The sequence below is a fragment of the Grampus griseus genome (assembly GCF_964374135.1).
Source record: "Grampus griseus genome assembly, chromosome: 20".
NCBI classification, from domain to species: domain Eukaryota; kingdom Metazoa; phylum Chordata; class Mammalia; order Artiodactyla; family Delphinidae; genus Grampus; species Grampus griseus.
This window is the reverse complement of record NC_139014.1, coordinates 9,009,465-9,025,704: the sequence shown is the minus strand read 5'-3', so window position 1 is coordinate 9,025,704 and position 16,240 is coordinate 9,009,465. Positions and strand designations below refer to the sequence as shown.

The window sequence follows — 16,240 nt, the reverse complement described above, 5'->3', positions numbered from 1 at the left end:
CACATTTTAAAGATACGGAAATAAGTCAGGGTCCCACAGTTAGCAAATAAAAATACAGGGTGTGGAGTTAAACTGGAATTTCAGATAAACTACTAATAATATCTGAGAATAAACATGCTCCAAAAATGATTCATTGTTGTCTGAAATTCCGATTTCTCTGGGCACAGTGGTGCCGGGCAAGGCGAGGACTCCACTGTGTGGAGTGCTGGCAGAGGACACTGCTAATCTGAGAACAGACGAACTCTCAGCTCTTCTCCTATGAGCTTGCTTTTAGTCTGTTTGTTTGCTTTAAACTTGTCCTTTCTTGCTTCCATTTTTTTTTCAAGGATGAACATTCTGATTGAGTTTAACGGGATGCTGTGTCCCCCCTCTGAGGTCACACCAATCTGAAGAGGGAGCATGACGATACTAAGGGGAATGAACTGGCGACTACACTTGTTGAAACATCTAAGGGGATTTTCCCACAGACCCCTGCGTGTTCTCTGAAGTAGAACATCTAAGCAAGGGCCATGAGACATGGGTGCCCATGCCTAACCACTTCTAGACCCTTTTTCCTGAGATTAGACATGTAATACATCATTTCCAGTGGGAAGAACTGTGCATATAAAGTAAGACCGTAAAACAGAAATTTGGTGGACCCTCGTCTATTGGACAAATTGAAGCAGCCAAGCTCACCCGCTAACATGAAAATCAGTTTTCAATTTCAGTATTTTTATTCCTAGTCCCATCATATGAAATATAACACAACCTCTTTTGAGTTAAACATTCATATATATTAAAAAAATGGGTAAAAGTCACTTAAATATTATAGCCCAATAACTTTTTAATCCAACACAGTGAAAACGAAAAACACCTCTTGTTAAAAACAAACAAAAAGCCACCTAAACTCATACCTTGTCCAGGAAGGTGGGGCGGTCCGCGGAAGACTCTTTGGAGATCGGTGGGCGGCAGCCAAGGGGCTTGGTGACCATCCCATTGTAGTCGGTCACTCCCAGTCCACGCTTGTCCACGTCCACCTTCTTTTCCAGCAGAGCGCCTGGGGCAAAGCAGACAGAAGCAGCGCTTGAAACGAGACGCCTCGGGGGTCAGCTGCGAGTTCTGAGCACGGACGGGCACCAGCCTACCCCTCAGGGAAGGAGTTAAGACGCTCACCCCCAGAAAACAGGGGCCTCGGGTTGGCTCTGGACCCTGCTCCTCGTCCCTCGCAGCCACGCCGGCCACCTCTGCCACTGTGCGGATAGGCCCTTCCTCTCCCCCGGGACTTGTCGCCTCTTTTTCCAAAGAGGGCCCTTCCCTGGCTGCCCCGCCTCGTGGCCATCGATTTCCACCTGCTGAGTCCCTACTGGCTGTAAGGACCTGTCCGAATGTCGGGGATACAATACAACGCAAACCAGACAGAGTCTGTCCTTGTGCTCTTCCGATTCAGAGACTGGTGTTTGTTCCACTCCCTCTGACTCTGCGCCGCCTCACGGCTCTGAGGAGGCGGGACTAACTCCCTCCAGCTCACACCGATTCCCTGTGTCCCGGCAGCTTATACCACCCATTTGGCATTTGCATGTGATTATAAAGTTGATCCTCATTATTTGTGAATTCCGAGCTTGTGAATCCACCTACTTGCCTACATATACTTGTAGCCCCCAAATCAATAGTATGGCGCTTTTTGGTCATTTGTGGACACGTGGGGCGGTGAAGAATTTGAGCCCCCGACACACACATTCCCAGATCAGGCTCTCACAAAGCGACAGGTGTCCTTTTGTGGTGTACTTAGGGCTATCTCTGTGCTTTTTGTTGGTCATCGCAGTGGTCCCCATGGTCCCCAAGCCAATGTGCTGTCTAGTGTCCTAAGCGCAAGAAGGCTGCATGGTGCCTGCTTTGTTTAGCAGCTGCTGCAGCAGCGCTGCCCAGGCGGCTGAGTTCAGCTGATGAGCAGGGCAGTGCAGCCGGAACAGGGACAGAATGTCACCATCGTGTATAAGGCCGTGTGGGGGGAGCTAAAGTAATGTCTACAGTGTGAGATGAAGCTTCAGAAAAGATGGAAAGTGGCTAAATTTGTGGATTCACAAGATGATAACTTATTTAAAAAAAGCATAGCTCACGGCATTGGTGTGAGTCAAAAAGGGAACAAAATCTATGGTCACATTATCCAGGGTCAGGAGGATGTTCAACCCTTCGTAGCTAATGCTTTATTATAAAGAAATATGGCACATAATTATTTGTGAGAAATACATATTAAATACGGTGTCTTTAAACAGAAACACACATAAAATGAGGTTACGTGTTGACTGGTTGACAAAAATGCTGTGGCCAGAGGCTCAGATGACCTCAACCCTGCATGTTCCCGAGGAGCAAGGGTTTAGTACTTCCTGATTCAGTGTCTGCAGGGACTTTATAGGACATAAGTACCACGAATGATGAGAATCAGCTGTATTTTACATGTAAACATTTAACATAATTGATATTATTTTTAAAGCAATTCCAGAACTAGGGTTGCTTGTTCCTTGACAGTAACTCTCGTCTCTCAGCCAGCAGGTGATGCTCCCGTGGGGCCCTGAGCAAGCCCTGCCGGGCGCGGCACAAGAACAGCTCACTCAGCACCCAATGAGGTGGGCACGTGGTCCCAGTGCCTTTCTCCAAGAGGGTCACTATCTCCCCACTCAAAATAGATGGAGATAGAAAAAATTCATCTATTTGTTGCAAAAATAATAATAATAAAAAAACCCAAAACAGAAAAAGCAAACGTAGTTCAATGTGGTGTTTGGCCATTTGTTCCCAGTGCCCACCAGTCCTGAGGGACCGGCCCCGTGGCAGGTGCACATCCTGTGGGTGGTCTTGTCTCCCCAGTGTGTATTCAACCATTAACCCATGACTCTGAACACCAAAACTCACAAATTGGTACCTTTAAAAAAAAGTGTGCTTTAGGTATGTCATCTTACTTACTCATGGCCTGGTCAAGATTCATATTATTACTCTTCAAGGCCTCTTCAGCTGGCTCTCTCTGTGGAGGGAAACAGAGTTTTCACTAGGACTGCGTGTTAACAAAAGGAAAAGCTTGTAAAGAGCTCTATCACTATTAACTCAGGGAAGTGATTGATATTAACCTAATATTGTTAGATTTTGGAACTAGAAATACTTTTCTTCCATGTGGTTAGAGAGAAATGTCTTAAAAATAAAAAATACTTGTAATAAGAAAATGTACTGAATTGATTTTTAGAGGGAAGAACTTGTATTTAACACTTTAAACCCCAAATGTCCAGTGCCAGGAGAGTCTGATTTCTGACTCTGTGGTTTAGCAGGGTGAAACCTCTCCCAGGGCAGCTGCAGGAAGTCACAGGAAGAGTCAGATTCTAGGCTCTGCTGTAAACTGCTCTTCACCAAAAAATGTAAAGACAACATAACACAAAACACGTAGGTTCATTTTGATAATTATCTCTCTGATTGAAACAGACTAGCCTCGGTGGAGGCCACAACCGAGCTGGGCATGGTGTTGAAGCAGTGCAGGCCAGTGTGGGCCTGTCACCTCACCCGTGGGGAGGCTGGGCCCCCGGCCGCGCCCGCACAGGGTCAGGGGCCCGCACCCCACGTGAAGTATGTGGTCCCCTGCTCCAGTCTGGGGCCACTCTAGACCCATCCTTTAGGGACATCTGCAGCAATCAAAAGGTAAACACTCATTTGAATAAAGATTTGGAAAGAAGACATTTGAAGGGGCTATGTGGCAGACACAGGAGGCACTGCTCATGGTCTGAACTCCTGCCACTGGCTCTTAGGGACTGAAGAGACCGGGAGGCATTTTCAGGAGAAGACCCTAAGATTTCCAACTCTCCCTACACACGATATGAAACTCAGGAAGCAAATAGGTCTGGTTAGGATTCTTTATCTGGACACGAGGGTTTAGCACTTTATACCAAGTTTTCTCTTGAGATCTTGGTCAACGTACTGCATAAACGAATGAAAACTCACTTTTAATTATAAATGAAAAGAAAATATAAAACTGTATAAACCAATGAAAATTAAAAATCACACATCATTTTTTATTCTAAGAAAAGGTTCTCACACCTTTCTTGATAGAAATGATGTGGATCTTTGCTGTAGTTCAAAGCAATGATCCCTAAGCAGACGCGCCCAGGTGAAAGGGGAATTTACGAGTTAGGATTTGCCAACAATCTCATCCCCCAAGTCTTCCTTCCGTGTTACACATGACAAAGGTGGGCAGGACACAACAGGGCCATGCAGGGCAGGACACATGGCGGGAGGAGTAAAGTAAGACGCCAGTCACCGGGAAGCCCATGTCTGTGAGTTGTTTGATCAGCCGGGTCATGATCCAGGCCTCGTCCTGCTTGCCAGATGTTTTCATGCCCTAGAACCAAGTGTGGGAAGGAGAAAGTCCATGAGCCACGCTTTAATGCACTTCTTCCAGAAGTGGGAGATGCCTAAAATTCACGTTGATTTACATGTCACAGTGTCTCTCTGTTACCGCTGAGCAATGCTGTGCTCCACATCGCCCCGACAGTATTCGGCGGCTCGTGCTATGAAATGCTTCAGGGTGCTTCTGAGGTTGGCATATGTGTGCAATTTATGGACTTAAAAAAGCAAGATAATTATTTCTTTTCTCCAGAGAATGAATTTAGTTCATCACAAATATGTACCGCTTCCATTATCAAATAATCATAATAAGTGCTCCCTTGAACTTGACCCTATAATAACCATATAAAATTTACTAAAAATTACATGGCTTTTGCCCTTTTATAAGCTTTATTCTAAAAGATGACAAAATACAGGGTGTTCATTCCAACAGAAAAGACAAGATGAAAGGGATCAAAAAAACCTATTAATTTTGTTAATTATTCATCGTTTATGGCCTGTAGGGTGGAGAAAAAAAATAAGTAGGGAAATGGCGGTGAGGGAGAGGATGAAGACAAAAGGAGGGAGTCCAGTAGAAAGGAAAGGGCAGCGAGACGGAGAGGGGGCAGCAGGCACCGCGGAAGGGCTGAGCGTCAAGATGTGACCCCTCAAGAATCTCCTGCTCTTCTGCGACGAGGGGGATGTAACAATGCGTCACTACCACACACAGTATTCCTCACAGTGCTTTCAAACCTGAGCCTGCCACAATCACAGGACAGCGCATGCGGGGTGACTGCAAACTAACAGGCTCACTTTCCTCAAGGAAGCGGCTTCTCTAGAGGTGATTTTAATCATTACTCTGTGGCCAGAGCCAGGTTTGCCAAGAATATACAATATTTTAACTTATCAATTTGGTGTTTCTGGTCCCATCATTAACAGGATTATTTGCCAGCCCGATTGTGAAAAGATTTAATTTGGAGTCTGCAATCATTTCTACTCTTTATGAGCAAAAAGCCGTGGTTTTAGTTTCTGGGTTCTGCTTACTGCTAACTGAATGGTTTTCAAATTGAAAAATTTTTGAACAGATAATACATTCACATGATTCAAAAGCAGAAAAAAGGGGCAAATGGAAGCATCTTCTTCCCGCCCCATGACCCGTCCGCTGAGTTCTTCTCTCCTTACTCATCCCTCCAGAGAATTTTAAATTCAACAGAGGCCGTTACGAGTACGTGTGTGCCTCACACTCACACACCCATTTCCTCTTCTCTTCCCCTTGCCCCCCAAAAGCGGGGTTGTGCTATACATATACTCTGTATCTTGCCTTTCACTTAGCAATATATTTCGTTGATCTTTTCATATCAATGCTTAGTTTCTTTAAAAAAACTTTAGTTTTTCATAATACGGATGTAGCATAATTTAACTAGTTACCCCATCAATGTGCACTTAAGTTACTATTTTTTTGCTGTCCCTTGACAAGTAGAAGGTCTGTGTCAAAGTGCTGACGCATCTGTAATTTTGACAGATGACGCCACACTGCCCTCCATTTGGGTTACACTAGTTTACACTTCCACCAGCAATGTACGAGAGTGCTGGTTTTCCTACAGCTTTGCGAAGACAGCGTATTTTGGATTTCTGCTGGGCTGAGAGATGAAAAATGGCATTTCTTCATGTTGTTTAAATTGAATTCTCTTTCTGCAAGTCAGGTTGAATATCCTTTCGCACGTTTAACAGTGACTTGCGTTCCTTTTCCACGGATCGCCTGCTTACATTCTTCGCTATTTGTCTACTGGACTACCGGTGGGTTTTTTTTTTTTAAAAAAAACAGTTTCTAGGATCTTTCTCTATTTATCAGGAAGGTCAGTCTTCTCTATGACTTACAAACATTTTTTTCCAGTTTGTTATTTGTCTTTTGACTTTGATGATGAAATTTTCTATCAGGTATAGTTTTTATGTTTACTGAAGTTATAAGCCTTTCATTCCATGGCTTTTAGATTTTGGTCATAGTTAGAAAGGCCTCTTCCTCGCCAAGATAGTTTTTAAAATTCTCTTACATTTTTCTCTTTCATATTTGAATTTGCGATCTACTTGGAAGCTGTCTTGGTGCGCATCTGTGCTGTGGACCTCACTTGATTTCTTCTGGAGGCTGTGCATCTGGGTGCAGAGAACTGAGTCCCTGGGGAGTGCTCACACTTCCTGCTCCCAGGACCCCGTTACCTCTCTTAAAAACCGAGGATCCTGGGCTTCCCTGGTGGCGCAGTGGTTGAGAGTCCGCCTGCCGAGGCAGGGGACACGGGTTCGTGCCCCGGTCCGGGAGGATCCCACATGCCGCGGAGCGGCTGGGCCCGTGAGCCATGGCCGCTGAGTCTGCGCATCCGGAGCCTGTGCTCCGCAACGGGAGAGGCCACAACAGTGAGAGGCCCGCATACCGCAAAAACAAAAACAAAAACAAAAATAACCCGAGGATCCTAAAGAAGTTTTGTTTATATGGGTTGTATTTATTGATATTTACTGTATTAGAAATTAAAACTGATAAATTAAAAAAACTGTATTAATTTGTTTAAAGATAACCATAACAAAGCCATTATATGTTAATATAACAATGTTTTTTAATGGAAAATAATTATATTTTCTAAAACAAAAATTTTTAGTGAGAAGAGTGGCATTGTCGTACCTGACTGAACATCTCTCTACTGTCCGGCTTCACAGAAGCAGCTGGATTCACCCATCTGTCCTTGCCTTCGCTCTGCTGTGACAGCAATGGCATGTAGTCTCTGGAAAACCCCATTCTACGCTCGGCAGAGACCCGCCGAGAGGGCCTCAGGACCACCAGGGTCCTGAGAGCACTTTGAGAACCTCAGATCTCTCTGTCACTGTTACCTGGAGATACCACCTTGAAACTGAATGTTTTTAAGCACCACCACTGATTTTTAGAGTTTATTTCCTTTAGTGTCCCACGCACCTTTTGGAGTCCTTTTTTGGGGGCGTTCCCCCAGGAACTGCAGGAGGAGGTGCTTTCTTGGGAAGCGGCGTTGTTCCACATGCCCCCATCCTCGTCTTCCCACTGACCGGCACCGAGGTTCGCATCGTCCCCGCCGCTGCCCCAGCCTTCTTGCATAGATTTTGAAGCTAGAAAGAGAGGGAACACGAACGTATCAGATTCACCATTCCCAAAGCAGACAATGGTGCCCTATAACATCATTTAGGGGGAGGCAGGACAAAAGGGGTGTACATAACCTACCTTTTACTACTTCGTTTCCCTTAGACCTAAGAATTTAATTTTCCCTACTAGAAATGTAAAATACATGTATATATGTACCTATTTTTTTCTTCAAACTTCAGCTACTTGTAGGCTGTGCTGTTCCAAACTCCTTTAACCAACTAGAGGTCATTTCAAAGCATGGACATTCTAACAGTAAATCCTGGAGGCTACTGAAGGTGGCAATCTCTGCGTGATATGGAACGGCTGGTAAAATGCAGAGTCCTGCAAAACGTCACTATCCTCCCTGTCACGTGGTATGTCACGTGGACCAGTGCTCCCCCAACGCGACCATACCCGAGTTGCCAGGGGATCAGGAGAAATGCGGCAGGTCTGTGGTTGGCCCAACAGTCTGCGCTTTTGACAAGCTCCCAGGAGATGCTCCCAGAATGACAGGATGGAGACAGCTGAGGCTATAGGCAGAGGGAGTTACAAGTTGAATACTGAGTTTTGATTTCAGGATATTATCTTTCTCCTTTCTTAAAATCCAAAGCAATTCTTGGTATAAAAGTTACCCCAGGGCTTCCCTGGTGGCGCAGTGGTTTAGAGTCCGCCTGCCGATGCAGGGGACACGGGCTTGTGCCCCGGTCCGGGAAAATCCCACATGCCGCGGAGCGGCCATACCGCAAAAAAAAGTTACCCCGAATTTTCACTTCCTGGGGAATCTGAAGAAGGACAAAGGTCAGGTGACAGTACTGTTACTAGAGTCCATAAGACGATGAAGACATGAGGCTTACAAGGTGGACAGGCATATAATTAGGCCTCCAAGGACAAATTATTAAAAACAAATATACTATCTCAGTGCCTGAATTTAAATACCCAGGAGCTCCCCATCCTTTAGATGTATAACAAGAAGTAATATAAATGAAATAAATAATCCAGCAGAATGGTTGGTATTCAGAGCATACTATCCAGTGTTAACAACGTAACAAAATACTAAAACAATAAAGTTTCATTTTAAGATCTGAGACATTAAATGATGTCCAAAAACAAAAAAACAAAAAACCCGAGCTTCTGCAGCCATGTGAACAATTAATTTTAGTATCAGACTTAAATCAGCAAACATGTTCATGCTCTTGTCGTAAGTATCACATTGCAAAACAGCCACACGTTACAGGATGCCACTTGGTAAACATGATCTCATTTGTAAGGACGTACATTTTATATGTATACTTATTATACTTTCAGATAATGGGAGGAAAACACAGCACGGTTTTTCTCTTTAAGAAAAGAAAAAGAGAGAGAAGCATAAACCTGGAGAATCTAAAGCAGAATTTTGTTTACTTGAAAGCAAAGCAAGTGTCAGACTGCTGTTAAGTAATGCATGTTTCAAAACCTAATCTCAAAAAGAAAAATGGCCTGCCTTATCCGCCTTGCTCAGTGACATAGCAAGTTTAAATAGTTTGAATGGCAGGTAGCAGAACACTGCTGAAGAAGCGTGGAGGCCACTAACCAGCAAGCAGCTATGCTTTATTGCTCTGATCCTTGTATTTATTTTTTTGTAAAAAGGAGAACATGGACTCCTGTTAAAAAGCTCCCTTGTGTTCTCGTATCAGACAGGGCAAATATTTCTTTATAGTTTTAGTTTAACGTTAGACTTAAAAATGAGGAAAGCGTCCTAAAACACTAATTCTTAAAATTCAATGAGAAGCATCCCTCTAAACAGACTACCTGGGTCCATCTCGAACCGGCCAACCCAGGGCAGGAAGCACGGCTCACCTGGTTTGCACAGGGTTGGGGCGGCAGCGGGGGCGCCGGCTCTTCCAAACGTCACCGCCGGCTCGGTGGGCTGGTCCCCCCATCCGCTGCCGCTGCTGGGCGGCTTGCCCCATGCTGCTGTGCCGTTATCAACCAGGGTAGAAGGGGAGGATGGCTCTCCCCAAGAGTTTTCAGCCTTTGAATGAACATTAGGCATTTCTCCCCAGCCTGACGAAACTGAAAAGGGCACCAGGGGAGAGAGAAAACAATAAAAATGAAACAGAGAGAGAAAGTAAAAATGGTAATTTCAAGTTCAAAATAATTTTGAGATAATCTATCTTTAGGATGGCTTTTAGTAGAAAGCGAAAAGGAGACAATATTGAATCTAATCAGATTTGTTCAGTTTTTTTTTAAGCTGCATTTTTCGCACTCCTGACCCCTACCCACTTAAAAGTCCATTATATTAAAAACTATTCAATTCACAGTATTTGCAACATGATAGAGTTTAAAAGAATAGTTTAAAAACTAAAGTTTAAGAAGTAGCTCTTTTACTTCTGGTATTATACATAACAACCTAAAAGAAATTTCATGTTACATTAATCTCTTATAAAAAAATTTACAAGTGGCAAATATACACTGAAAATTATTTTTGCTTATCTTTTGACCAACCATCAAAGACATATATCTGGGCAAAGAAATGAGAAGATGGCAGATTAGACATGTACAAATAAAGTAATAATAGAGAACCCAGACAATTCTCAGGTACCAGCAGTGGGCTGAGAAAGAGCTGAGGCATTCATCTTTAAAGACGGGAACAGAGTGGAGGAATTATGGATAAGCGTGGTTCCAACAAACACACTGATTGCAAGTATTTTTTGCAAGAATTTTTCAGAATTCTTCTTTCATTCCTCCACCCAGTCCTGTTGCCATAGCACCCTGATCTGGGACTGGGATGCAATGAAACTAGATAAGGGTCCCTAATGAATCCAGAAGGTTATGGCATCACTATCTACAGGCACAGAAGCGGTCACGAGACCAGGCAACAGTAAGGATCTCCCCACCTTCTTTATACTTTAGTAAGAAAAACATTTTATGTTATATATGCAAACTTCACTTTTTCCGAATCAATCCAAATTCTGATCTTTTTGCTTTTGCCCATAAGCTCACTTGACACTACTGATAGTCACAATGACAGGTCATATCACTTGTAGTCTTCATACAGATACAGCTTCTCGGAGACAGAACTGTGAATGTTTTAAATACTAACTGAAGAATAGAAAGCATAAAATACAAGTAGCCAACCACAAATTTTAAGTTATTTGGTTAAAATATGGATAGTACCATCTCCATTATGAAATTTATTAATTTTCTGACCAGAAACAGCATGTGATCAGCTCCCATGATGCTTTACTCTAATAAAATGCAATAACATTGATTCACAATAAAAGTACATGCAACCTATGAATCATTTCAAACTACAAGCTCTATGCTGAGCAATATATTATGTAAACTATTACCAATATCAGGGAAGTTAGCCCTAATTGCTGTTGTCGGCAATTGCTAACTGTAATATTACCTATAATTACACATAAAACAATAATGCATTTTGGGAGAAGGAGTTTTACAAATCGAAGGGACAAAATTAAATTAGGAAAATTAACACAGATGACAAAAATTATGGAAGTTTGGGGAAGATAAAATAATACAGGTGTTGCTAAAGGCCAATCAGCTATAAAAATACTGATTTACTGTTGGTAATTAAATAACAAACTCACCTAAAATCTGTCTGTCACCCTTATACTGCCATCTCTTTGAAATACAGTACTACAAATTATTTAATTAAGTCAAAACTAAGAATAAGTGTTAAAACCCTGGTAATTATAGTTAAAGAGGTTTTAATTCCTGAGAAAGCAGCAGGAATGTCTACAGAGTATTTTTATATGGAAGGCAAAGGGTCTGCAAGCGGCAGGTTCTAAAACCTTAGAAATAAATGGAAGAAAAGCAAGAAAACAACATTTCCAGTTTACGTTGCTCTCTGGCAAGAAAATAATTTACCTAACAAGGCCAAACTAACATACACATCAGAATGAGTGCACCACCTGACAACCGAGTGCCTCTGGAAGAGATGCTAAAAACCCAGGCACACCAGAACGTTTTGATGCAAAGCAAATATTTTCGGTAGCTAGGAGATAATTTTAAATACATACTACTAAAATAAATACGCTCTCCACTTTTAATGTTTATTGCTCAAGTGAATTTGGTATCCCTGTTGTTAATAATTTTATAGAAGTTCTTTTAAAGTTGGGCTTAATGAGGCTGAACAAATTTCTATCTTGCATTAAAACATTGATATTAAAGTTTTAAAAGATGGTCCATGGGATACAGGAGTCATTACCCTCCCAACCTCCCCCTTTTTTTTTTGGCCACACCACATGCGGGATCTTAGTTCCCTGACCAGGGATCGAATCCATGCCCCCTGCAGTGGAAGCACAGTCTTTAACCAGAGAAGTCCCAATTATCTCCCTTCTTCAACTGAACAAACACAGTGCTGGGAATAAAATGACAACAGCAATGAGATGCTACCAGAATATGTAGTTTTCAGTCCATTTTAAATATACAGTAAGTCCCCTACATACGAACGAGTTACGTTCCGAGAGTGCGTTTGTAAGTCCAATTTGTTCGTAAGTTCAACAAAGTTAGCCTAGGTACCCAACTAACACAATTAGCTATATAGTACTCTACTGTAATAGGTTTATAATACTTTTCACACAAATAATACATAAGAAACACGGAAAAAGAAAACATTTTTAATCTTACAGTTCAGTACCTTGAAAAGTACAGTAGTACCAGTACAACAGCTGGCATACAGTACAAGGGGCTGGCATCGAGTGAACAGGCAAGAAGCGTTACTGACTGGAGGAGGGAGAGGAGGTGGGAGATGGTAGAGCTGAAGGATCGTCAGCAACAGGAGACAGAGGGCAAGCTGCACTTTCACTCACTCATCCTGGGCTTGAAATAAAGATACTGTACCACTGTACTCTATACAGCACTGTACAGTACAGTACACAAAAGCACAACCACTTGTAGAGGATGCGTGCACGTGACAATGTACGCCAGACATGTTGTTACCGAACCCAGGTCCGGCTGCTTGCCACTCAAAAGCCAATAAAGAGGCCAGGTTGGTGCAAATGAAAGTTTGCTTTATTTTGGATGCTGGCAACAAGCGGGGAGGGTGGGGAGGGCGGACGCCTGTCCAAAGGCCGACTCCCCCCTCCCCCGACAATCAGGGGACAACAGCTTTTAGAGACAGAGGGAGGGGGCTACATGTAGAAACAATACAGTCAGCCTGACAGGCATCTTGAAATTGGTCATCAGTGGTCTGACCAGAGTCATCTGGATTGCTTTAGGTACAGTTAATCTTCAGTTCCAGGGTCTGTTCGTTTCCATTTCCTTGAGGCCAGTTCTTGGAATTGTGGCAGCTTATGTCATGGCTACAGCCTGCTCATCATGTAGGTAACTTCTGCCACCTGGTGTGGGTTTCACTATCTATAAGACAGCTCACAGGATACGGCTCAGAATACTATCTACAGCCACTGGGGAGGAAATAAAGGTCCTTGACTATGTTTACTGACTAAACTATTATTATTTGGTCTCCTCTGTTTTCCTTTGTTTCTGCATTTTCTCACTTCTCTGATTAAACTAATTCTTTGGCCGAAGTTTTTGCACAGACAAAAGGCAGGCTGAGGACATGGTGGGAGGGGGCAAGGACCGTAGGGTCCTGTTCCGTTTCAACGTGAACTAACTAATGTGATTGGACGTGTGAACGCACATTCACATCTTTGAAAGTTCGCAACTTGAAGGTTGGTATGTAGGGGACTTACTGTACATTCTTTATCTTTCTATCAGAACGGAGAAAACCAGGGTGCCCAAGTGCTGCAGGCCCAGAAGACTGGCGTGAAAATGAGCACAGAGCAGATAAGAGCCCAGGAAACAGAACCTAGAGAAAGAGAATCTTCACCCGACTCAAAGATTCTCATCCTAAGCACTACAGATAGTTAAGCTGGGAGGTGGCATTCATTCGTTATTCTGTGAAATAAGAAATCAACGCTAGCTTGTTCCACGGATGCTACTTAGAGAGTTCTACAAGTGTGACAGGCACTCCTTTTGGGGAAGAAAGGTTCAGTTAAAAAGTGACCAATTACAATTAAGTGAAGGAAAAATAAAGAACTGAAAATTTAATTGATTAGGCATTTGAGCGCTTGCCATGTGCTTGGTATTTTTAGGTACTAACTTAAGTATTGATGAGATGGGAGTTTGTTCATAATGATGGCACGTAAGCCTAATGTAAATTTATTACAGTGCTTGGATGGCTACTGGCTACTGGCAATTTTTCTCATTTACTGCAGCAACAATTAATTCTTCACATTTGAAATCAAGACAGGTACTTAGAGTGAAGCTTTATGTGGAAGTTTGCTCAGTCAGATGCAAAGCATCCCATAATTTTTAGAACGCCCTGTTTCTCGGGCATTTATTTGACACTTCTGTTCCAAAAACAGGGGAGTCTATCTGAGGGTTACAGATAAGGGTCCTTTTTAAAGCTGACCACGTGGTCTCAAGTTGCACAACAGCCTCTTAGGAAGAGCTGCCTTTGCCCGTCTTACTGAGTCATCACAGAGGGTAGGTATCAGAAACAGAAAAATAGGTTTTTATTTTAGTGCATTAATACCGATTTTAAATGGGCTAACTCTTTCTTATTGATATGCTGTGTAGCGGGGCAAATGGCATCTTTGTCTCATTTTTCTATTCATTTTGAACTGAAGGTACCTAAAGTGAAAACCTTCATGTGTATCCGCAGGACCTGCACTGACAGGCATCTCCTCCTACTTCTTGAGCAGGACTTCTGATTCCCTGGTCCTCCTTCACGTCCAGCCTGACTTACCAAGTCCCTCAACACACACGAAAGTATAAACAGCCTAACCAAACTGAAACCCAAGAAAAATCTCATACCCACACAAAGCATTGATTGCTCACAGCTCATTCCTCTTTCAGTAACTACTGCGTGGTGCTTAAAATAGAATTCCTCTGGCTGGAGGGGTCGGCGAGATCGATTTCTGAGGTTATGGTGTGAAAATAGTCACGCTCTAACAGCATCTTGCTGATTCACTCCATCTGCAGGTGACTCTACTTTTGAGTATCATTTTTATACCAAAGGATGATGAAAGAGCAACTGAGCTTCTAGGACAGGGCGGCTTGCAGGCAGGACAATGTCCTCCAGCTTCTGCTCTAAGGAGACTTAGAGAAACCGCACATGTGTTTTATCTACCTAGCGAGAGGATTCCCAAATCCAGTTTCTTCCAAGTTTTAGTTCATCGAATGGGTGATATGCTTCTTCCATGATTAATTCACACAATCTCTGCCTTTGGTTATGTTTGTGCCAGAAAACTAAACGATAAAGCAAATATAATATCATTAGAATAAGAATACAATGCAAAGTCAAGTCTGCTTCTGGCTGGGGCCTCCTCCAACCTCATGAGACAGCTACAGGGATTACCACCGGCACAGCTGAACGCCTGGCCAAGGGTAATGAGACCCATTTCCGAGGAGCTGAGGAGAATAGGTGGACAGGTATGGTGAATACGGATTACAAAACGTTCTGGAATAGGAGCGACATTAGCAGTATTCTTCTGGTTTTCTGACTGACATGCGGCACTATGGTTCACTTCCATCCACCGTGGGAGGACACAGCCCTAGGCAAGATATCATGACCCCACCATGTCACTGGTTTCACTCAGATCAAGCCTATAATGGCCTTCATATTTGACTCTGAATTAACTGGGTAGTTATCTCCCTAACCCCTCACCCCACCGCCTCCCAATCCCTCTCAAATTATCTGTACGTCTTGATGAAACCTGACAAAGTTCAGGGGTGAAAGAAACCGTCTCTGGAGATTCTCCCTTAATCTCATTGCTAGATTCAGAGTTTACTGTGAAGATGTTATTCATCAAATGTTTTATTAATTAATATTCAATGTTCTCCTGTGTCTGCACATAGATTTTCAAGTGTCCCAGAGTGTTTATTTCTAAGTGCACGAGATAATCGGGCTGCACTTCAGGAGCTGCTTTCGCTTCCTTAGAAACGTAAGTAAGGGCTACGCTTGCAGGTCTGGCTCAGACTTACCCCCGGCCTCCGGGCAGAGCTGAGGCGGCGGCTCTGCTCCAAGCCAGCTGACAGCACTTCACACCCTCCACCGCCAGTGAGACCCCGAGTCTGAGAAGGACTGGGAAGGGCAGCTTACCATCTCTGATCAAAAGGCAGGCATGGGGTATTTCTCTAGATTATTACTGTACTGTGTTCCAGCTCCAGAATGGGTTTGAACCTCCAGACCAATGACACTAGCAATCTCTCAGGTTGGTATCCCCCAGTCCCCAAGCTCCCGGGTAATTCTAACGAAAGTCCTCTGGTGTTGAGAACCAGTGGTTTATCTCATAAGGAAGTGAAGACTTGGGACTTCCCTGGCAGTCCAATGGTTAACACTCTGAGCTTCCACTGCAGGGGGCACACGTTCGATCCCTGGTCGGGGAACTAAGATCCCACATGCCGTGCAGCGAGGCCAAAAAAAACCCACAAAAAACAAAAAAGACTTTGTAATAAGTAAACACAAACTAACATAATGGTCCTCAATCTTTCCTAAGAGGACGTATTTCTTCTTTCCTCTCCTTTCTTTTGAAGGTGCTTAATGTTTTTTTTTTTTCTTGAATCAAAAGCTATCAGAGAATCCTACTTAACTTTCTTCTCTTTGGGTGACATTCAATACGATATTGTAAGGTGAAGGGCACTAAAATCAGTTTAATGTTATTTGCTACAAAAACACTAGTCGAGTATGTGTGCAAATGTAATGAGAATAAACATTTTTTTCTTTGCCTCTAAAGGAACACACAGCCCCCCACG

At 43.2% G+C, this 16,240-nt stretch overlaps 1 protein-coding gene across 2 annotated transcripts in view; it reads right to left on the bottom strand.

Moving 5' to 3' along the window:
- The window catches only part of TNRC6C (trinucleotide repeat containing adaptor 6C), an 81,105-nt gene that overhangs the window by 24,811 nt on the left and 40,054 nt on the right, over positions 1-16,240 (bottom strand). For both annotated transcript variants that reach the window (XM_082679575.1, XM_082679576.1), the window contains exons 5-9: positions 9,314-9,529; positions 7,298-7,464; positions 4,274-4,354; positions 2,938-2,995; positions 894-1,036 (exon numbers count right to left, since the gene is read on the bottom strand). In XM_082679575.1, the coding sequence (XP_082535701.1) occupies positions 894-1,036; positions 2,938-2,995; positions 4,274-4,354; positions 7,298-7,464; positions 9,314-9,529 (665 nt within the window). The remainder of the gene's footprint in view (positions 1-893; positions 1,037-2,937; positions 2,996-4,273; positions 4,355-7,297; positions 7,465-9,313; positions 9,530-16,240) is intronic.